Source organism: Capra hircus, chromosome 8 (assembly GCF_001704415.2).
Source record: "Capra hircus breed San Clemente chromosome 8, ASM170441v1, whole genome shotgun sequence".
NCBI classification, from domain to species: domain Eukaryota; kingdom Metazoa; phylum Chordata; class Mammalia; order Artiodactyla; family Bovidae; genus Capra; species Capra hircus.
The window spans coordinates 43,966,392-43,990,849 of NC_030815.1; the positions used below are offsets into that span (position 1 = coordinate 43,966,392).

The following is a 24,458-nucleotide window of genomic DNA, read 5'->3' on the forward strand; positions in this document are numbered from 1 at the left end:
CCCCAATAGAGATCCTTTCAGTTCCCTGTGAGCTCTATCATGAGGCATGGCATACAGAAACCTCAGTATTTCTTCTGCATTTCAGTTACCATAACCCCTTGTTTACATAACCCCTTGACATGTCCCATGAGAACTGCCTGAGCTTAGGAACATTTTCCAAAACAGTGTCAAACTAAGTATAAGTTAAGTTGTGTTTTGGGTACTAAAATACATATCACGTAAAATTTACCATTTTTGAGTGCAAACAATCTCCAGAATACTTGGAGTTTGCAAAACTGAAACTCTATCCCCATTAAACAACTCCCCATTTCCCCCTTCCTGTAGCCCCTCGTCACCCTCATTCTACTTTCTGTGATTACACTTTCTGTCTCTATGAATTTGATGACACTAGGAAGTTCTTCATTCTTTAAGTAGTCTCAAAAGTTTCTGAGCTACCAGAGAATATCATCTATAATGGCCATACTCAGTGAGGAAGTAGGCATGTGGAGAAAGCCTGCATTGGAAAAGGGGTGAGATGGATAACTTCCAGGCCAAGAAACCCTGAACCAAAAGGGAAATGGGTATTTCAGTCAGACTGTTTTCATAGCCTAATAAATGAACTGACCATGACAGTTCAAATAGGATAGTCTGTATTAATGGGAACCAATCTTTCTCTTAATTAAAAGAGCTAACATTCACTTCACACTTGCTATATCCCAGGCACTCTGGGAAGCACTTTACACCTCTCGTCCTCTCAACCCCCAACAGCCACAAGAAGCAAGTGCCATCAGCCCTGTCTTGTAGATAATTAGTGAGGATGACTAACTCGCCCTCCTAGTCACTATATATACTATTGCTTTGGGCTCCTGCCCTCATGCCATTATAGGGAGACCATTCCAGACACACTGTAACATGAAGAGGTACCTGCTTGAAAAAGTTGTTAATGGTTAAAGTCCTGGAGTTGGATCCAACCCCATTTTCCTCCAAGGAGAAGGCTCTTTCAGAAAGTCTTCGAGATTGGGACAAAGTTCTCCGCTCACCCGCAGAGCCTTTCCCTTTAAGGAAAACACTTGTCATTCAAAAGTTTGCCTTCCTGTTTGAATACATAACAGTTATTAACTTTACCATATCTAAGGTGTGTTGACACTCACTGAATGACAACACTGAACAGGGCCATTCTTGCTTTGAGTAACGGTTTCCCTCCCCTTGTCCTGGTTCTTAGACCCTACCCCCCCCACCTCCTCTGTGCAGCCCCTAATCTTCCTCTGGTCATAGTGAGAGCCCAGGAGCTAATGCAATGCCCTCCCAGGTGGAGATCAGGGTAGCTGCAGTCCAGAACTGCAGCCAGAACAGAGTCTGGCTAAATAATGAGCTTTATTTAGTCAACAGTCTTTAGTTCTGTTTTATTAGTATATTTACATTCCATTGGGAGAGGTGTGTACTCCAATGCCCCTGAAGGCATGTGGGATTGTGACCCAAACACACTGCATAAGCCTAGCATTCTGGATCTGAGCTTTCTTCTGCTCTTGCAGTGCGGGCCTGGCCGCAGAACTGAGTTTCTGCCTAGGCTGACCTGCCCAACGGCAATTAGAATGGAGTCACACCCAAATTTGAACTCTCTAACAATCTGCTTGACTATTTTTTACCCACTTTGGAGATCTGGGTGAAGATCTTGTTGCTTTTACACTCCAAAACTCAGGGGTTCTACTGCGAATGGTCCAAGTGCCTAGAACGCTAATGGTCCAACCCTGTCTTTGCACATTCTCTTACCCTTAATTCTTGTCATGATGCTGAATTAGAGCTTCCTGCTACCACTGAGCCCCCTAAACATGCTGCTCAGGATAACACACGGCATCTCTGGTTGCTTCTTAAGAATCAGTCTCTGTAGTCAGGTTAATTTCTCCTTGCTTAGAAATGACTGAGGATCCAATAAGCTCTGTGCCTTAACTATCTAGATGAAAGGTGTCCTTTTCTATGAAGAACTCTTTTGAATAAGGCTACCTGGGTCTACATAGAAAGTGGCATTAAAAAAAAACAAAACCTACATATATTGTGGTGTGAAGATCAGGATGGATGAAAATGGAGCTTGTTTTTTAAATAACCCAGGAGTTTGACTTGTACTTATGCATCAACAACTCCAGGAGAGCAGCAATACAATACCTTTTCCTCCACTCCTCTGCTAAAGGCAACATTTTGGAAGTGGCAGCACTAAGGGATGCATGAGAAATGTCCCAAGAAATGTCACTGGGACATAAATATTTGCTAGATACAAAGACATTTTAAAAAACAGGAACTCTGCCATAGGTGAGGGGAGATATGCTTGAGAACTCTGTAACCCTTTTCAATATTTCCAAACCCAAACTGTTGAGGAAGCTCATAATTCAGATGAAGGGTTAGGTAATGAAAGAGAAATGTGCTAAATGAATCAGAACAGTAACTAAATATTATTTTGGCATCCACTTTTTTCATTGCTCTTGGCAAAACAAACTTTAAGGAACTAAAATTTTACTGAAAAAAGTTTTACTTTTAGAAGCCCTTGCTCTTCGTATATTTAGGAGCCAACTACAGTACCTTTGTTTAACACACTATGGACTATATTATTATATTTTCTTGTTATTTTCAAGGATTTTCTTTTAAGAAGTAAATTAACTTTTTAAAGCATCTAACTGTACAGAAAATTCCAACCAAAAATCTTACTATATTTCAACTCCACAAAGTTATGATAGTTGTCTTGGGGATCACTGCCCAATTAAGCATTTGTATTCCGGTTCCAATTGTGTTTCATCCTATTCACCTGCTTCTCTCTCCCCACTCGCCCACCTTACTGCACCCCTACTCCCACCAATCAGCAGCTGACCTCAGGGCTGGTACACTGGGGAGCCCTTCCCTTCACACACAGTTAAAAAGCTTACCAACCGTGGACTCCACATCGGTTACCTCCCTGTCCAGGGTAGAGACATTGAAGAAACTTGCTAAGCTTATGGGAGCCCAAGCAAAGGGCATCCGGTATTTCCCCAAACGTTGGCAGAATGATTCCGCTTGAAGTTTCAGTTTTTCAATCTTTTCTTTACTCTAGCGGAAAATGGAAAGAGACAGCAGAAACAGACAATGAGACACGAGCATCAGGTCAACTGCCTCTGCCATGGACCTGACAGCCATCTCCAAAATCCCCATTCTACTGATTAAAACGAGTGAATAGGCAGAAAAGTGACACAGCTGAGGCCAGAAGTGCAACCTATAAGGAAACACATAATAGAAAAGGGGGAATTTAGAGAAAGGTAAAGAAAGGCTGCATTAACTATTAAAGACATCTTCAGCTAAACAAACAAAAAACTCCCCAAAGTCTTGGGCTTGTTATACCAGCTAATCAATAAGTACCTCTTTTCGGGGGTTAGCTACATTGGATTCATATAAGGGAATTAGGGGATGTAAAGTTCTGTACATCACCTCTCAAGCCCTTAAGAGAGCCTCGTTTTCCAAAGATGCCTTGGAAGATTCCAGAGACATCTATAAGGGTTTCTTACAACTTCCTTATTAGGTTGACAACACCTTTAAGGTATTCATTCTAGTTTCAGATTTTAAAAAAGTATCTTGAGTTCAATAAATCTTAATTTGAATCTTACTTGTGAATCTGCAGTAGGATACTATTGAAAGTGAAAACAAAGTGAAATTGTTAGTCACTCAGTCATGACCAACTCTTTGCAACCCCATGAACTATAACCTTCCAGGCTCTTCTGTTCATGGGATTCTCCAGGCAAGAATACTGGAGTGGGCAGCCATTCCCTTTCCCAGGGGATCTTCCCGACCCAGGGATCGAATCTGGGTCTCCTGCATTGCAGATGGATTCTTTACTGTCTGAGCAGGGACGCTGTCAGGCAAGAGATATTTCCCAAAAGGCCATGTTTTAAAAATTGTATCAGAAACTTTTGGAAATGGGTTCTGAGAAGAGATGTCCTTTTCATAGGCTCAGTACCTATGTTGTACTAATAAATTTCTGAGGTATGGCAGACGCAGATAATTTTTAAATACCAGAAAGGGCAATGGCCCATGCTGTAATGAGGCTGAGAGAGTTCTGGCAGTGTACAGTTTCGGGGTGTCTGTGGCCCTCTCAACCAACTGAGCTGGAGCCTCAGAACCAAAGCAACAGGAAGTGTCTTTGCCCTGGTCAAGTTCTGTAATTAGACATTGGTGTGTACATCATCACACGTTGACTTTGTTGAGTTTAATAATTTATTTCTTTAAAAAGTTATCATCAAAAAAAAAAGTTATCATCATTGATCATTTTCCCTTCCTTATTTTGTTTTAATGTAATTGATTAGTGCTTCATATAGGGACACATTATGGGCTAAACTCCATTAACTATTTTGTGGAAGACTTTTGAAAGATATCTGCTTATTCTAAAATGTTACCAATTAGCAACAGTCAAAATAGCATACCTTTCCACCATCACTTTCTTTGATAACCATGTAGGGTTCTGCACAGTCTCCAATCTCTCCCTGCTGAAGGACTTTTTCAATCTACCAGCAAAAATGATATTAAAACAAAGGACATGAATTAATCCATATAATAGAATCAATGCAACCATCAAAATAGTGCTTTATGACAGTATCTAATGACATCAAAAGATGTCCACAATATATGTTTTTTATTTTAAAAATTAGTATGAAGAGTATTATACAGTTTTATAAAAAAGAAAATCATAAAAGCGTATAAAAGGGATGAGAGTAGATACACAGCAAATGTTAACAGTAGTTATCTTTGTACGGCAGGATTATGTACTATATTTTCTTCCTATTGCTTATGTGTATTCTCTGTTTTTAAACAATAAACAAGTATTATGCCTACAATAAAAAATGCAATAAAAGTTATTTTATAATACAAACCCCACGAGACATATGTAGGAAGTGAATAGCTCGTTTTCTTTATTATTACTTACAATGTAAAAAAGAGATATGACCTCTGTAAAAGTCAGGTTGGGGACTAAAACCTTCCACAAAATGAATAAATGAACAGAATAAATTATCTGTAATCATTTCCTTTGTATTTCCTATTATGGCTGTGTCTCTGGATTTAACAGACTTGGAGAGGAACCCGAAAGCAGGAGGATGGCGCAGCTTTTCACTTTGCTAACTGGCTGGTAACATGAATGGATGCTACTACCATCAAGCATTTTCTTCCAGCTACCTTAAGATGGGGAGGGAGGTGGGAGGGGGGTTCAGGATGGGGAACACATGTACACCCGTGGCGGATTCATGTCAATGTATGGCAAAACCAATACAATATTGTAAAGTAATTAGCCTCCAATTTAAATAAATAAATTTACATTAAAAAAAGAAAAAAGAAAGAAAGAAAACCAGAAATTTAAAATTGCCTAACTCTCTGCTCAAAAAAAATTTAACTTAGACGTGGAAGTAAAAAACAAGTGGATTTAGTCCCATTTGTCTGTATCTTTAGTTGAGACAATCCTTGAAGAAGAAATTTAGGTCAATATATCCTAAAAGGCACACATTCTTAACAGGCATTGTCAGTTAGGTACAAAGTATTTAAACCAGAAATACCCTGGTGATGGAGGGGTGTTTTGTGGAGTTTCAAAGGAAGTGGCATGGGGCTGCTTAGTGAACATCTGTATCAGGAAGACTGCAAGCAGGAAGTCTCTCTTCTCAAAGAAGAACATAAAATCCCCTTCCCATTGCCATAGCCTGAAGACAAGGCTGATCCTCCTGAGAGATGCACCAGGCTGAGACCATGCACATTTAACATGTGAGGGAAAGACTGACCCGTGTTCCTATTAGTCAGTGATCATTCACCTATCATTCAAATAAATATTTGCTGAGTCCCGTCTATAGGGTAATTGTTAGGGAGACAAGGTGGTGAACGTGATAGACCTGAGCCCTATTCTCCTCAAGTTCATGGTCAGGAGCTTATCAAGAAAATTAGAAAGAAAGAAGTTAATTTTTCCATGAGGTCAAGGAATTAAAATGTGGTCTTTAAAATGAACTGTGAACAGAGATAAAGAATCTTTTAACTAGGACACTGAAGCGAAAAATTGGAATGCTATGACTTCACATGTATAGTGTGGCACAAGAGAGGGGTCTCCAGAATTTGGAAGCAGGAGAATTTACATTTGACCAGACCAGCAGACACTATTCCCTTGGGCAAGGCTATCTCCAGGTACTTTGTGAGTCAAAGCTGCATGCTGATGTGCCAGGTTACTATATGGTCCTTCACGATTGATGCATAAAAGAGATGCAAGAGTCCGCATAACCATGGCGGATCAGCTTTGGGGCATATCGAAATTGCCTGGGGATTTACTGGAGGTAAAGAGGCTACACTCAGGCCTATTTAGAGGGAAAGAAGCAACAACTGTGGTTTACTGTAAAGAAAAACAAATCAGAAGAAAACCAGGGACTCTTACTGGACAGATTTAAATTTCTTAACTCTACCCAGACAATTTAGAGAATGCATATCATTGCCAAATGAATACATTTATGCATTGGAAAATGTTGGAATTCATTCAGTAAGTAATAGTAACTCACAGGTAACCACTGATACTTAGCTTACTACCTACCATGGGTTAGCCAAAATAAAGTCATCCACTGAGAAGTGGAGTTGGAAGTAAAATTTGGATCTATAGAACTAGTGTTGGCTTTTTGATTTCTCAGGCTGGAGAGAATTTACAAATTAACTCCAAGCTGAAAGGCTGCTAGAATGCACTTTAAGCTAATTTTCCTGTATATCTAAGTAATACTGCAATGAAAAGTATACATATTAAGTTTAATAACAACATGTGTTTTTTCAGCAACAGAATTTTAACTGTACTTTCCAAAAACTTACACAAGTTCCCTTCAAACTATAATGACCTTCAGAATCTTTGCAAAATGGTGTAAAGGGAGCAAGAAGGGAAATACATATGTCACTTAAATGACTTCCATATCACCTGAACTTTTTGGAATCTGTATGCTACTCCCATGGGATCAAGGAGGAATCAATGAGATTATGTACACAAAACAGTATGCTAACTAGAAAATGTCCCAAACCTAGAATGCTGGGTGTACATGAAATCAAAACATCTGAACTTTTTTAAATTTGAGGGTAAAGAGTCAATCAGACTAATTATTTGGCTTAAGGCAGGTAAAATACGCAATGTTTGCTATTAACTTCTAACCAGCCATTTTGGGGGCTTCCCTGGTGGCTCAGAGGTTAAAGCGTCTGCCTCCAATGCAGGAGTGTAGACAAAGTCTCTGGTTTTCTTACATTGGTAGAGTACAACCTAGAAAGAAAGGTCCTTCCACTCAGAACTGCCTACAATGGTGATAAAAAAAAGGAACAGTGAAGCTTGGAAACTAAAACCCACATCTCAAACTGTCAGAGCCTAGATATTTGCAGACATTTAACTCTGGGTCTTTAGAAAATCATGAACATCATTAGGAGACTTTATCCAAGATTTTCTCCACAGCAGCCTCCCATAGCTGGATAGCTGAAGGGGCTTTCCTTGTTAGGAGGAACGGTGCTCATCCATACCAGGCTTTATTCCATAGTCATATCTACTCGTTGAGGGAGGTGTTATTATCCCCACTTAACAGATGAGGAAACTAAGTCTCAGAAAGGTTAGGTAATTGCCCAAAGGCATACAGGTGCTAAGTTGCAAAGCCAGGACTGAAACCTAGGACTGTATAACTTCAAAACTCAGAGTCATTCTAGTATCCAACACAATTTGCTTGAAAAGGAAAAGGAGGACAGTTGAGAGAGAAACAAAGTGAATCTCACAGAGGACACGTAGTACTTTCTGACACCTCTTTCACCCTAAACAGGCACTGACACTAATGCAACAATGAGAACATCAGAATGAGCAAATCAGACTGTATCGAACCACCTTGGCTACTAGGTAGATGTCCGAGGATGGGTAGGTGACCGAGAACACCGCAGATCTTGCCTGACTGGATGCGGCAACAGATGGCGTGTGAGCACGGAGAAATCCTTTAAACTGGTCAGAGTTCAGGTCACAGTGAAAATTTTCTGAGATCTGTAAATGAGCGGCAAAATGAAAAAATGAATTACAGTTGTTCTCATGGTCTACACATGTTAAGGGCTTCCCTTGTAGCTCAGTCGGTAAAGAATCTGCCTGCAGTGCAGGATCAAACCCAGGTTTAATCCCTGGGTTGGGAAGATCCCCTGGAGAAGGAAATGGCAACCCACTCCAGTATCCTTACCTGGAAAATCTCATGGACACAGGAGCCTGGTGGGCTGCAGTCCATGGGGTCGCAAAGAGTTGGGCATGACTGAGCGACTAACACTTACAAACATGTTAAAAAAAAAAAAAAAGAGTGAAAAAGCCCCACCAAACTTCACAAGAGAAGTAAGTGTAATCATAGACATGGTTTATGATCAGTGCTTTACTGGAAAATCTGATACATATTTTGTCACAGTCTCTAGGTATTTTTGAGTCATTTGAGAGATGTTCTTTGAAACATTTAAATTTTTATTATCCCATCAATATCTCCTGAATACATTGATGTGCCAGGTACTGCACTGAAGAAAAACAGGGCATTACTTGGGCTCCCAATTAGCTTATAATCAAGAAGGAGGGAGAAGGCAAATATGTACTAACTACAGTGATCACACTGAGAGGAAAAAGCGTTGTGCAAGTTCCTGAGGGTGAGAGGTCATATCCAGTGGGGCAGATGGGGAATGCTTTCCAAGGGGGAGGTGAGTGAGATGGACAGACCTTGGAAGAAGATTCCACCAGGCAGAGCTGGAGGGTGACAGGTACCAGGGAGAGAGCACAGCACAGATGTCTCAGCAGCTGGAAAATCTGCAGTGACTTTAGTTAATACTGAGAAATCCAGCTTGACTCTGCCTAGACTCTCGAGGGAAAGAAAGCAGATGAGAGCCATACTGAAGAAAGCCAGGTGTGGAAGGTGAAGAGTTTGTTTTTAATGTTTCAGGTAGTGAGGATCTGTTAAAGATTTTGAGCAAGAGTGTGACATGATGAGAGCTCCATGGATGGAGCGCTCCTGTTGGACGAGTAGTCCAAACAGCGCAGTGTTACTTAAGAACCCTTGAGAGTTGGTTCTCCCTTTACCACCAACAGATTTACAGCCAAGAAGAGGCTCCCAGGCAGAGACTGCATTTACCAGCTCCCTTGCAGTTAGGAGTAAGCACGTGTGTGTGTGTGTCTGTGTGTGTGTGTGTCTGTGTGTGTGTGCACGCACTCACTTGTGTCTGACTCTTTGTGACCCCATGGAACCCCATCAGGTTCCTCTGTCCATGAGATTTTCCAGGCAAGAATACTGGAGCAGGTTGTCATTTCCTACTCCAGGGGATCTTCTTGACCGAGGGATCAAACCCACATCTCTTGTATCTCCTGCACTAGCAGGTGGATTCTTTACCACTGCGCCACCTGGGAAGCCGGTAACTAGATTCTCTCCAATGAACTGTGAGCAGGAGCAATGATGGGTGAAACTTCCAGGCTCCAACTCTACCCACATCCACCCTCTGCTATCTCTTCCCCTTTTCTGGGAGCTGCGGTGGCAGTGACAGGAATGATTTAGGAAAACACATACCAAAGATGCCAGCTCGGGTTCCTGAATGACTGAGTGGAGCAAACCACTGCTGACCCTGCGCCCCTGCCCCTACCCTGGGCCGTTGGTTATTTCTTTGGCAGCTTTGGGTCTTATTTGCAGTACGCTGGATATTTGTTGCATCAAGCGAGATCTTTCCTCATGATGCAAAGGGGCGGGCTTAGCTGCTCCGGGACAAGTGAGACCTTAGTTCCCCAACCAGGAATCAAACCTGAGTCCCCTGTACTGCAAGGTGGATTCTTAACTACTGGACCACTAGGAAAATCCCTGGATTGTTAAGAAACAAACAATAGAAAGTTCTCCTTCCTTAAGCAAGAAGTTCTCCATATGTGGCCCCCTGACCAACAGCTTCAGCATCAGCTGGGGACCTGTTAGAAATGCAAGTTCTCTGGCCCCCCCACCAGATTTACTGCATCAGAAACTCTGGCATTGGGCCCAGCAACTGTTTTAACAAGCCCTCCAGGGGATTCTGATGCCTGTGCCATTTTAAGAACTACAGTTTTAAACCACTGAATATGTGTGTGTGTTCGTGGTGGGGTCTCCTGTTTTAGCAGTTAACCTATCCTCACTAATACAAATCTTCATAATTATTAATATTTATTTAAAAAAATACACAATAAACTTCTTAAATACCGAGTGATTATAGTATTTGAGCAAGGGGGCAGAAGTGTCTCCCCTGGTTTTGCTCTTTCTGTCCTTCTTTAGGAGTTACAAAATGACTAAACATTAAAACACTCATGGAAAAGTCTTTTCAATTAAAAGCACGTTATACTTGGTGAGGACTCTACCCAATGGCAAATTTAGACTTTTATTGCACAAGATGCCTTCCATTCACAATAAAATGCAAAAACTCTGAAACTCAGGAAACATTATATGCATTGAGCTTGTTACAGCCATGTTTAAATTGCTTTGTTTTATGGGTAACCCCACATGTCACTATATCAGTTCTCTGTCTCAGCCAGGCTATCAACTTTTCCTTCAAGATTCTTCAAAGAACATAAATGACAAACATTCCCAGGTCATGTCTTTAAAAACTGCAAAGGCAATAGAACTGGACATATCAAAGGTCATTTGCTTTCAAATGTAATGTGTTTTTACTGCACAGAAATGATATTTAAAGAAATGAACCCAAAGATTCCATGAACAATATATGATGCCCTTAGGGCTGAGTTATTTTTGCTTACTTACCTTTTTCCTTTCTTTAACATCATAGAGGGCAATACTGGCAAACAGAGGCTCAATTTCTATCTCAAACCTGTCAGAGAAAGAGAGAAAAGTCTATATGGATTTAACTTTGATAATTTTGAAGTTTCTGAAAATGCCAAGATACATAACCTGGTTAAAAATGTAAGTAGTTTCCAGAAGTATTTGGGTAGCTCCGCGCATATGAGAATCATATGAGAATATTAATAGAGCGATATGAGAGGTTCATAGAAAATCCCTAATCATTTGAGATCATGAACGTGCTTGCTGGTGGCCCTGCAACAGAGAGCATGTGGAATAGATCCTCCAGCTGATCCCACATGGCACTTCTTACTGTTGTGGCTGATGGGTTTTCAGAGGGTTGAGTCTGTCTTAGCTAAAGGGCTTGTTTACAGTTTACATTTTACTGCCAGAATAGGTAGCTCTTATTATTCAGTGGCTATGGCTTTCAGCTTGTACAAAAAGAAAAGTTAAGTTGCTTTTCTTTAGACTTCTAGTGGGACCCCCAGAAGGAAAGAAGGTTATGATGTGCGTGAATGTCTGGTCCTTCCATTGCCAGGGGGGCTTCTGAACTGAGGTGGAGGGAGGGAAGTGAGCACAGCTGATCAACACTGAGGTGTGAGGATCCAACGAGAGCTAGAAAGAGCAGCTCTCATACTGGCCCTAATGGCCAATTTCCCCTGAAATGGTGGGCTGAAGACAAGAGAGGGCAACCCCAAGCACAACCCTGCTTGCTATAGGATGCGCGTGGAACAGACAAGCACTTTCTAAATGTTTCAGGTAACATACCGGGCTTCCCTGGTGGCTCAGACAGTAAAGCGTCTGCCTGCAATGCAGGAAACCCGGGTTCGATCCCTGGGTCGGGAAGATCCCCTAGAGAAGGAAATGGCAACCCACTCCAGTACTCTTGCCTAGAAAATCCCATGGATGGAAGAGTCTGGTGGGCTACAGTCCATGGGGTCGCAAAGAGTCAGATACGACTGAGCAACTTCACTAACAACCTATGACACTGCCAGCTAAGAGCCCTAGTAATCAGGCCCTGGACCACCACCACTGCAGAAGTCATGCAAATTAGGTCAAATTCTGTTTTCAACTGTACGTGAGAGAATGGATTTATCATAGCTTTGTCTAAAAAGAGAATTTTTCAAAGAATATGTGGACAGAGGTAACCAGACAAGAGTTGGTCAAAAGACACCTTTGGAAATGAGACAGTGGGCATGATGGAAGAGTCACAGACACTGAGTCAGAGAGACCTGGGCTCTGTTCCCTCTCCCAGTCTGGCTAATTCTGGAATCTTCATTGGGTTACTGACTTTCCCCAGTTCCACTTATTTGTAAAATGAGGAAAAGATACTTACTCTTTCCATTTCCTAGGATTGTTGTAAGGACTGTGAAAGACAGTATGTGTAAACGTACTTTATAAACAATGTCAAGGAACCATCATTATTCACAGTAGCCAAAAGGTGGAAGCAAACTCAGGTGTCCATCAAAGATGAGTGAATTAATAGAATATGGTATATGCATACAACAGAACATTATTCAGTCTTAAGAAGAAAGGAAATTCTGACACATCCTACCATATGGACAAATGCTGAAGAAACTGTAAGTGAGATTTGTCACTAAAGGACAAACACTGTATAATTCCACTTCCATAAGGGAATGGTGGAAGATAGAAATGGGAGTTATTGTTTAGTGGGTATAAAATTCCAGTTTGGGTAAGTGACAAGAGTTATGGAGATAGACGGTGGCAATACCTGTACAACAATGTGAATGTATTTATTGCCACTGAAATACTAGTGAAAAATGGATATGACAGCAAATTTTATGTTATCTGTATTTTACCATGAATAAAATTTAACATTATCATTTAATATTTTTTGACTTCAAATAAAATTTATCATTATCATTAACATAATTTTTACTATTCATATTTAAACATTTCAGGTTCACCTATAAGAACTTGCTTTCTTTTGTCCAGTTTATTTAAAGTAGTGAAAGCTACATCTCCCCTCTTGCAGGTATATGTTGGTATGAATACGATTTAAGACACTGGAGCAGGTCAAAGACTGAGCAAACACTAGAGTTCTCTTTAATTTCTGCTTTGGCAGTTTGGGGAAAAAATCATTAGAAACTACACTTCACAAATTTCGTCAGGTGAAATCCAAGTGACATGATTATTTTTTTAACAATAGTCTTAGTGGCCATGTCTTCCCATCTGTGAGAAGAGCTGCCATTTACTTATAGAAAATGTCTAGGAGGCTGAGTGTCAAGCATCAGAGGGTAGAATTCCTCCAATCCCAAAAAGCAGAGTTACTGCAGCCAACAGTGGCCTGATGCACTTCCTGTGGGAGTGGGTGAGAGCCTCAGACAATAGGGTGGATTTCCTGAATGATGAATGCAGAGGGGGATGGAAGAGCCACTTCCACTTAGTCCTCATGCTGAAGGGCTAAGAGTTTCACCCAGCTGGGTCAGTTCCCAGGGACCAGCTTTTGCCCTTATGTACCCACTGCTCAACACAAAGCTGGGTTATTGGCTGCTCATCTCTGTACAAGACAAAAAGTCCTAACTCCCCCACCAACTGGTAGCACTGACTTGAGGAGAGTGCTACAACACAAAGGGAGCCCCACAACTGTGTAAGCAGTCATGCTGGCTTGTGTACTGAGGAGAGGAATTGGGGAGGCTCCACATTAGAATCGGAAATTTACAGCACGTAGGAACTTTGGGATGACCTGGTCTAACTACTTTATTTATAAGAACTCAAAATTCCAGAGAAGCCCCCAGGGCTGAAATACAGTCTTGAATCCAAAATCCAAGTGCCCTAATGGCAAACCAGGTGCTGCCTAAGAGGTTCATGAACTGACTTCAACAGATGGATGACTTTCTTAATAGGGTATGAAAAATTTTTATGCCCACATGGTTTTGCCGAGGTAGAGCATCATGGAAAAAGCAAGAGAGTTCCAGCAAAACATCCACTTCTGCTTTATTGACTATGCCAAAGCCTTTGACTGTGTGGATCACAACAAACTGTGGAAAATTCTTCAAGAGATGGGAATACCAGACCATCTGACCTGTCTCCTAAGAAATCTGTATGCAGGTCAAGAAGCAACAGTTAGAAATGGACATGGAACAACAGACTGGTTCCAAATAAGAAAAGGAGTAAGTCAAAGCTGTATATTGTCACCCTGCTTATTTAACTTATATGCAGAGTACATCAGGAGAAATGCTGGGCTGGAGGAAGCACAAGCTGGAATCAAGACTGCTAGGAAAAATATCAATAACCTCAGATATGCAGATGACACCACACTTATGGCAGAAAGAGAAGAACTAAAGAGCCTCTAGATGAAAATGAAAGAAGAGAGTGAAAAAGTTGGCTTAAAACTCAACATTCAGAAAATTAAGATCATGGCATCTGGTCCCATCGTTTCATGTCAGATGGGGAAACAATGGAAACAGTAAGAGACTTTATATTTTTGGACTCCAAACTCACTGCAGATGGTGACTGCAGGCATGAAATTAAAAGACGCTTGCTCCTTGAAAGAAAAGCTATGACCAACCTAGACAGCATTTAAAAAGCAAAGACATTACTTTGTCAACAACGGTTGTCTAGTCAAAGCTATGGTTTTTCCAGTAGTCATGTACAGATGTGAGAGTTGAACTATAAAGAAAGCTGAGTGCCAGAGAATTCATGCTTTTGAACTGTGGTGTTGGAAAAGACTCTTGAGAGTCCCTTGGACTGCAAGGAGATCCAACCGGTCCATCCTAAAGGAAATCATTCCTGAATATTCATTGGAAAAATTAATGCTGAAGCTGAAACTCTAATACTTTGGCCACCTGATGCAAAGAACTGACTTATTTGAAAAGATCATAATGCTGGGACAGATTGAAGGCAGGAGGAGAAGGGGATGACAAGATGAGATGGTTGGATGGCAACACTGACTCTATGGACATGAGTTTGGGAAAGCTCAAGGAGTTGGCAATGGATAGGGAAGCCTGGAGTGCTGTAATCCATGGGGTCGCAAAGAGTCAGACACGACGGAGCAACAGAACTGAACTGAACTGAACTGAACTGAGAGCAGTTACAACTCAATAATTTCGAAAGTGCCTGTCATTTGAAAAAGTGGAAGAACTAATTCTCTAAAGCAATTGTCTGTAAAGAGGAAAGAGAGGCATGCAAGCACTCCAGGGTTAGGTAAGACAATCCACTGGAATTCAGGAAGAAAATAATTTATTTTAATTGATTGAGTTCATCCTTCAAAATGTTTCACTTATGCTTGTTTTGTAATACATATAATATTTAATACACAAGTACAAAATTAATACACATGTAGAAGATGTGTGGCTTTTAAACACAATTAAAAAGCTAAAAAAGAATTGCTTCCAAGCAAACGTGACCCATGAGATGAATCCAGATTTCAGACATGTTCTCTTTGAAATGTGTGTTACTAAAGAAGGAAATGAGAAAATATTTAAGAAGTCAGGAAATCATGCAGAAAAATCTGGCTTTCTAGTTTCTCTTTAAAAAAAAATCAGACAACTGATCAAAATGGGTCAGTTCATTTGGATGGCAACAGTTGGCCCAAGCTAGCAGTGAGCGCCCCCATAGGATAGTTTGGTACAGTCCCACTATACTCTGATGTCCTCTGGCACTGTAACTGAGTTTTTCATTGTGTTTTAATAGTGGTCTGTTGGGAAATGCATATAAATCTCTAAAAATAAAAAGGCTCTAACTTGTAGCATTTTCTGATTTCAATATTGTAAATATTTCTACCATTCCACCATGGGTAATTTCAAACTACCAATGTGACTTCACTGAATAAAGAGTTGGGAAGAGAAGCATACACTGAGCTCTCATGAGTTAGAGTGGACTCCAGCACACCACTGGCTTTTACTGCTATTTTTCTTAATGCAGGACATTTCACTCAATTAATTACCTAGACATCTAACCTTAGTGTTCATCTTCCTTTTCATAGTAGAATGAGTGTCAAAGGCCTGGCAGGAATAGAATCTGGGGCTACCTGATTCTGAACTCTGGTCTTTCTACTACTTCACAGCTGCCCACTGTTAAAAGTGTGTTGGGGTCCTCCCCGATTCAAGCTCTGATGAGAAAGACAGTCTGTATCTGAAAGGCAAGACAGATCTCAATTGAGTAGGTAGTGTTTGCTGATACTTACTTCAGGGTCAGCAACTTGACCAATATTCTGTTTCCCAGATGTTCCTTGGGACATTCTGGTACCGGACGTATTTCCACAGCATCCTCCTATTATTAATTACATTGTAAAAGAAATCAGTAGTGAATTCCCATGAAATCGGCAGTGAATTAATCAGCAGTTAACCAAGGGAAGGGAAGACTACTATCTACCATGCAAGACAAGCTGCATTTGCTTTATTTCTAATCACAGAATAATATATCAACTTCTATAAGAGTTTATTATCCCACCCCCATGCGTCAAAGTCAGCATTTACAGCAAAGATTTTTCTCCTTTCAGACAACCAAACATTTAAGACAAAGAGACCAAAAGAGGAAGGAAGGAAATGTGAACATAGATAAGGCTTAGTAACATCCACCAGATGGCATTGCAAAATCTTATACCTATTGTTGACTTTTTTTTTTTTTTGTTGGCTCTAAGGACACAATCAGAATATTTCTCCTGCCGAGGGCTTTACCAGTAAATATGTGAGTTTCAGACTTGCGATCTGAGTCAGAAATTTTCACCTAAAGCTGTAAACCATTAATGCTGTAATACAGTGGCTTTCTTGGTTCACAGTTTCCTTAAACAGATGATAGAGGTTTGGGGCTGAATTTATAGGTTCTAAATAGACATGCCCAGCTAGAACTTGCTAAAGTTCTAAGAATTGAAAAGCTTAGTAATGACACATTAAGAAATAACATCTGTCTATTTCACAACATAGGGACTGAAGAGTTAAAGGGAAGTATCAAGTATACATACAGCTGATTCACTTTGCTATATAGCAAAAACTAATGCAACATCGTGAAGCACCTATACTCCCAGGAAAATTAATCTAAAAATTCAAATGTGAACTATCACAGTATCTTAATTATAGTCATGGATGCAAAGACTGACAGTGCCAGTCATCCTGAGAACTTTAACTCCTGCTCTTGTAGTAGGTACACAAACTCTGACGAATGGTCTGCAGCTCACAAGTGTCCAACGAATAGGGCCATGTTTAATTATATTTTTTAAATTTATTCTTAATTGGAGGATAGTTGTTTTACAATGTTGTGTAGGTTTCTGCCTTATGACTTGAAGCAGCTACAGTATACACATGTCCACTCGCTCTGGAACCTCCCTCCCACTCCTCCACCCCAACCCTCTAGTCCATCACAGAGCACCAAGTTGAGCTCACTAGCTATCTATTGTACATAAGGTAATGCATATGTTTCAGTGCTACTCTCTCTCAGTTCCTGGGCGATAAATGACATCCCGAATATCCAATAGCAACCAGAAGAATTTTTTAAGATAGCAATACAGTCGTCTTCTTATTAAATCTGTGCCCAGTTTGGTGGAATAGTCCCAGGTGTAAACTCACCACCACTCTAACTTTCAATTCCCCTTTGTGTTAAACCGTTTGGTGGGTAGAACTGCTGAGTTGTTTCAGAGGAGGTACTGTTCTGATGCCCACACTGAGGTGAAGGCCCTCAGAGCAAGCAGGAACTTTCAGGGTGATCAGGACAGACACATCTGAAAGGAAAGGGGCCCCTTATTGGAAAACAGCCTCACTGTAAAAACACTCTGCTTTTGGTCTGCATTCAAAACTTTGGTATACTTTTAAAAGGCTCTTCATTTGGAAAATTGTAAGCATATACAAAAGTAGAGAAAATACTGTAATGGAGCATACGTAACCATCACCTAGCTTCAACATTTTGACTTATGGGCAATTTGGTCTCATCCCTGGGTCAGGAAGATCCCCCAAAGGAAGGTATGGCAGCCCACTCCAGTGCTCTTGCCTGGAGAATCCCACACACGGAGGAGCCTGGTGAGCTATAGTCCATGGGGTCTCAAAGAGTCAGACAGGACTGAAGCAGCTTAACACAGCACACAGCATGTACTCTCACTTACTACTCCCCCACTCAATGCTGGATCGCTCAGAACAAGGCCCCAGACATCATATAATCTCATTAGTGAGTATTTCAGTAGAGACCTCTAAAAGATAAGGACTTTACTATAATGCTACTATTAATTTTATTTCCTATTTTCATGAAATATGTAGTCAGCTCCAAACTTCCCCAACTGTCTGTTTTTTTATAGTTAGTTTCTTAATTCAGGTTCCATCAAGGTCTATATGTTCATATGTTTCCCAAGTCTCCTCTAAACTATGTGAGTTTCTTGCACTTGTATAGTTATCTGAAATAAAAATGAATTGCCAATGAAGCAGAAGAGGAAATATGAAGTCGTGGACACCTCTTGTTTTCCTCTTCCTGGGAGAAAACAGATAGATATTTACAGTGAGAAAGAGAGAGGATCAAAAGAGAGAAAGGGATAATATGAGAGATGAGGTTCTTCTGTCAGCAGACCCAGTGGAACCTGAGGCCAACTCCACATCTCCCTGCCTGAGATTTCATTACAAGCCAATAAGCCTCCACTCTAGAAAAAAAATTTAGTTGTTTTTAGTTGGGTTCTATCACTTGCAACCCAGAGGAGTCCTAGTGCAAACTCCCCTATGATCTGCAGAATAGTGCACCTTTCTTAGGGACCAGCACATGCCTTTTTACAGAATCAGAGTGAATCAGGGAAAGAACTCACCTCATAGAAGCTTGGTGGTTGAATTCTAATTTTGCCTCCCCTGTATACTCAGTCGTAATTTGGATATAATAGTTCACCTCTCTCCTAATTTTCTTTACAAGGACATAAAGTAATAATAATATAAAATAATTTCATGAATGTGTTGTCCAAAAAAAATCAGCATTTGTAGTCATTTCATAGTAGGAAAGACAGTTACCCCTTTTTTCTACAGGACTTTCCTTGGAGAAAGTACAAGTTATAAGAGCAAATGCAATTTTTGTGTGTATAACTTCAACACATTCAAGGGCCAGTATAGAAGCCTTCAAGTATTTTAGACTTTCCAATTTCCAAATATCCTATACACTAATCACAAAGAATCCTCTCCAGTTAGTAAAGCAGGCCGCATTAGGATGTCTGCTAGATCATAACTTTTAGTCTCAACTGAGTTTCTGCACCGTTTAAAGACCGTAAAACACAATTCCTTCAAAATGGTCTATGATTCATCCTTGTAATCAAGCCTGGATATCCTCCCATTTAATCTAGTGAAGGAGATTTTAATGAGCTGATGTCTCACTGTAAGTCTCCTCCTCACCCTTTAACTGTTTCTTCTCTTCTGGTATCCATTCTGGGTGATTATTACCTATTGGCACCTCCATCAGGGAACTGGGAGGAAGAGGAATGTGAAGGTCATATCAGTCAGATATAATATTTCTTGACAAATTAGGTAAAAAGTTCTAAATCTATAGGTGGAAACTGAAAAGTTACAAGATGTGATTGTTTATGTCATCTTTGGATTTCCATTAGGTATAGTCATATACATATAAACAGTTAAACATAAAACTTGGAGTTAATGTGTTATGATCCCCTTCTATAATTCAATCTGCCTGCTGAATCTTGAACAAGTTATTTAACCTCTCTGATTCTTACTTTGCAATATGAAGGATGGAGATGATAACACTGTCCATATTATTCATATTTAATCTTCCTCATTCAGAAGAGGATGTGAGCCCTCTGACAATTAAAAATGAGGATTTGAGGCCACTGCAAAAAACATAAACAGATGAGAAAACCAAGGTTGTTGGAAGATATAGATGAGAAAAAAATAAAGCTGAAGAAAACTCAGGACACTAGTAAGTAAGCCACCAGATTTGGTAGTGTGTGTGCTCAGTTGCTAAGCTGTATCTGACTCTTTGTGACCCCAACGACTGCAGCCTACCAGGTTCCTCTGTCCGTTGGATTCTCCAGGCAAGAATATTGGAGTGGATTGCCATGCCCTCCTCCAGGGGATCTTCCTGACTCACAGATCAAACCTGAGCCTCCTGAATTGCAGGCAGATTTTTACCACTGAGCCACCAAGGTATGACTGATCAGTAATTTGCTCTGTTGTTACACAGGCTTGCCTTACTGAAAAACACAGCCCAGAAATCACACAATTAAGCATCCTGACATTGCTATACAATAATGACAAGCAATAATATTTTCCTGGCAGGCTCTCTGTGTCTTCATTGAAATTCTCCAGTGTGGAGACAGTCGTACCCACCTCATCCACTGACGGATAAAGGGCAAAGAGCTCGGCCTGCCGATTGGTCCTCCGGGCCTCCTCATTCTGCTTCTCGAAGTCCTCAGCGCTCACTTGTTGTACAAGATTTTCCAGCCTCGGGTCAGGCTGCAGGCTGCGGAGGTCGAAGTCACAGGCAGTGTTGGAACCTTTCCCAGAAACATCACACAGTACGTTCAGGTGGCGGGGACCTGCCTGTAAGAAAAAGACATGGCTTCATGAGAGAGATCACGGGCTTCAGATGAGAACTAAAGGGTCTGGGATGTCTCAAGATGGCTCCAACGAGCGACTGCAGAATCAGGCCTCAAGGAGTCTCTGACAAGAATCACATCATAGCTTCCTGGACTGAATATCCTAAATTTAGATGTCTCTCTCCTGCCTGGAAGCAGGTGATTAACTCATCAGATGTAGATACACCTGTTCTTGAGGAAAAGTTTGACAATAGTCCTGTAGTGCTATTAGTTTGAGGGGGTGTTCTTTTCTGGAGATTGGGAGCCAAGCCTCCTATGAACCATACACATGTCTTGTGCTTAAGCAGAACAGAACTGGAATAAGGTGTTCAAAAAAAAAAAAAAAAAAGGCAGGGGGGAGACTGGACTGGGGAATAAAGAGACCTCATGGTAATCTCAACTCCAGAACTTGGCTTTCAAAACTGGAAAATAAGATGATCTGTGAGGAGCGTTCCAAATTAAACTTTATATAAACTCCAAAGCATGTTTCCAAAGACAGAAATGTGGGCATGGGAACACTTTCCTACAGGACTTTAGTAACAGTTACAGGAATAAGTACCAGAGTGGGGAAAAAAAGCACTTGCTATTTCAGCAGTATTCACTCAGCTGCAGCATGCTTGAAAAAATTTCAGTCAAAAAGAGGATGCTTTATTCCATTAGAAATGTCTTGGAAAGTGCGAACTGGATACCTAACTCGAGACCTGGCAAAAAGTACAAAACCAAAAGCAACAATATGTTGTAAGAACACAGATAGATCCATTACAAATATCTGTAAAATACATGGTAAAATGTTATTCTCAAAGTACTATTAAATGGACATACTACTATGCAATAACTCTATAAAACAGTTTTGATCTTGTGCAACAATGAAGACCCCGTACAGCCAAAAATAAACAAATAAACAAAATTAATAACAAAATTTTTTTGGTGATATCTGTCTACCTCATAAAAGTCCTGCTCTCTTAGGTCATAAATTTTATCTAAACTGAATGTGTTAACAATCACATTCACACACAATATTAACCAATATTAACATTTAAGTTATTAAAAATTTTGTTCATCTTAGAATTTATAAGATTCTTGGGAAAATTATTTGGGTTACCTAAGACTCTTTAAAAGAATCAACATCTGTATCTGTCTCCAGAATTTATTTAAAGGCCACAACTGGACAAGTAAACAAAGGTATGAGGACAAGAGTATCTCTGAACACTGCTTGTAGTAACAAAATAATAAAAACAACTTAAGCATCCCCTCAAAAACAGAAAGTTTTAAGATTAAGAGATTTTGGAACTTTCATACAATAGAATGAGGCTGTTTATTCAGCCTTTAAACAAAAAGAAGAATATGCTGTCATTAGAAGAGAAAGATGATCATAGTATACTTTCTTGTTAATAAGAAGAAAGAAGTTAAATAATATCATCAAATTTTTATGAAATATATTTGTACTATGGAGTCATATCATATATATGTGTGTGTGTGTACATATATATATATATATATATATATATATATTGAAATTATGTAAATTCAGGCATTTGACTTCACAATTCCACTCAAAAAGGTTCCTAAGAATGACTGAAAGGGAAGATGCTGCCTGTCTGACCATCTCTCCGTGATGCGTATTAGTTTAATACTTAAAAACACACACTTCTGTATAACTTGCCTCTGAAACCCAGCCACTGACTCGGTGTGCTAGAGGAGTGAGGAACGCGTGTGCTGCTCATGCACCTTTTGAAGCCACCCTTTACTCTGCTCTGTGACGCTGGCTCTGCGTTTAGCAAATCCTGTTTCTGCTTTGCTACTTCTCCCTTTAGGTTCTGCATCGCTGGGGGAGGGAGAAGGGCCTGGCTGCTTCCTCTCTGCCTGCAGGTCTTCTCATCTTGGTAGTGGCAGTTGCTTCTAGTTTTCTGTTTCTTCCAGCACTTCGAGAAAAACCCTCATCTGACCTTCCTTGGAGGTACCAGCATTAACTGGGCAATTCTTTCTCCCAGGAGGCCTGAGTCCAGACTCTCAGCTCTTGCGAGGTCTTTCCTCTGATGACACCACTGGCTAGGCTATGCCCCCTCCTCAGGTATTTGAGTCCCAGCTCTGAGGCCTCTCTTCTGAGCTTGCAGGTTCTGATAACTCCAAGCTCCTCCCACTAGACCCATGGTTCTCAAACAGTCCTGGGACCAACAGTATCAATATTTCCTAGGGAATGCTCATGAGAAATGCAAATTCTCAAGTCCCCACTCCAGCTGCAGTAGAACAGAAACTCTGGAGTGAGGCCAGCAATCTGTGTTCAAATAAGCCCTTCAGGGGGATTCCAATGACACTTAGGTTTGAGACTCACTGCCACAGACCCCAGCCCTAGAGTGGTGTGCTATTTCTTGTAGTTACAATTTCTGTAAGACTTCAATGTTCCTTTTTGGTTCTCTCAGTCCTCAAAAATACATTTGACTAATTCCCTATGTAAAATTTCTTCAGAGGAAATATCTAGTTTGTGGTTTCTGTCTGACTGAAACAAGGGAACAATTTAGTTGGTCATCTACATGATGAAAGCAGAATTCAGTCAAAATTACCAATGAAAACCCCCTGAAATTTCCCATAGAGGATGGCATACAGATATTCCGCGTTTCAGTAACCCCACCAGATTCAGCTCCAGAAATGATGCCTGATTTCTCTGCAGAGATAAGTAGTCAGCCTGGCTGTAGTCTGAAATAGGTATTATCTAAAACCTCTAGTCATATTCAGCATGTGAGATGCTTGTGTTATGAGGGTACCTGAAAGCTGAAAACTATACTGGTTAAGTCCTATGCAAACTTATACACATTTCTTCCTCTATGCTTTATTTTTTTTAACCTATAAAATGGACAGACTGGACCAGAGCACCGGCTTTTAAAATCTTTTGTAAATTTGGTAAGTATACATGTAATATAAAAATTTCATCATTTTCTAGTGTACAGCTCAGTAATGTTAAGTACGTTTATATTGTTGTACAAACAGTCTCCAGAACTCTTCGTTTTGTAAAACAGAAACTCTATACCCATTAAACAAGAACTCCTCATTCCTACCTCTCTGCAGCCTCTGGCAACTACCATTTTAACATTATATATCTATGAATCTGATTATTCCAGGTACCTCATATAAATGGAATCATACAGTATTGATTCTTTTGTAACTGGCTTATTTCACTTAGTGTAACGTCTTCAAGGTTCATCCACATCGTAGAATATGTGTCAGAATTTCCCCCCTTTTTAAGGCTGAATAACTACTCTACTGTAACTTCCCAAGTGGTGCTAGGGGTAAAGAACTCGCCTGCCAATGCAGGAGACCTAAGTAATGGGGGTTCAATCCCTGGATGGGGAAGATCTCCTGGAGGAGGGCATGGCACCCACTCCAGTGTTCTTGCCTGGAAAATCCCATGGACAGAGGAGCCTGATGGGCTACAGTCCATAGAGTCACAAGAGTTGAACATGACTGAAGCCACTTAGCACACACATGCAATACTCCATTGTATGAATATGCCACATTCAGTTTATCTCTTCATCTGTCCATGGACACTTGGTTGTTTCCACATTTTGGCTGCTGTGAATAATGCTGCTATGAAAACAGGTGTATAGAGTACTGACTTTTAAACTGTAACTACTTTGTAATAGTAATAATAATAATAACCACATTCGTTGGACACAAAGTGTGAGCCGGCACTGTCTTAAATGCTTCACACATATCAACTCATTTAATACTCAAACAACTTTACCGGTTGTGTACTTTTATCATCCTCGTTTTCCAGGGAAAGAAATTGAAGACCAGAGAGTTGAGTTATCCTGTCTGAGATTGTAGAGTAGGTATGTGGTAGCATCAGAGAGAGAGCCAGGCAGTCTGCCCCAGGGTGGAGCTTTCAATCGCACTGCAGGCTGCCTGAGGCGTGGCGGCACCCCTGAGTATCTGCCGGAATCATTACAGGGATGGGCCCAAATCCACCCCCCAAGTTAGAGCCCCTCCACTTCTATCTACTTTCATTTGAACACCAATTTATATAGCTAAAAACAAGTATGAAGAAAATATCACTGACTAAGTGGTAGAGCTCCTTCTATTCTAATAGTCTATGAGTCTAGCCTTTTTATTAGTTTTTTAAAAATCAACAGCACGCCACGGCAGAACAGTCCAGTAACCTGGCAACCGTG

At 40.5% G+C, this 24,458-nt stretch overlaps 1 protein-coding gene across 2 annotated transcripts in view; it reads right to left on the reverse strand.

Annotated features, from left to right (window-relative positions):
* The window catches only part of DOCK8 (dedicator of cytokinesis 8), a 235,049-nt gene that overhangs the window by 115,903 nt on the left and 94,688 nt on the right, over window positions 1-24,458 (reverse strand). For both annotated transcript variants that reach the window (XM_013965961.2, XM_018052045.1), the window contains 7 exons: window positions 20,045-20,257; window positions 15,934-16,019; window positions 10,749-10,815; window positions 7,853-8,002; window positions 4,416-4,496; window positions 2,892-3,051; window positions 904-1,034 (listed from right to left, as the gene is read on the reverse strand). In XM_013965961.2, coding sequence (XP_013821415.2) covers window positions 904-1,034; window positions 2,892-3,051; window positions 4,416-4,496; window positions 7,853-8,002; window positions 10,749-10,815; window positions 15,934-16,019; window positions 20,045-20,257 — 888 coding nt within the window. The remainder of the gene's footprint in view (window positions 1-903; window positions 1,035-2,891; window positions 3,052-4,415; window positions 4,497-7,852; window positions 8,003-10,748; window positions 10,816-15,933; window positions 16,020-20,044; window positions 20,258-24,458) is intronic.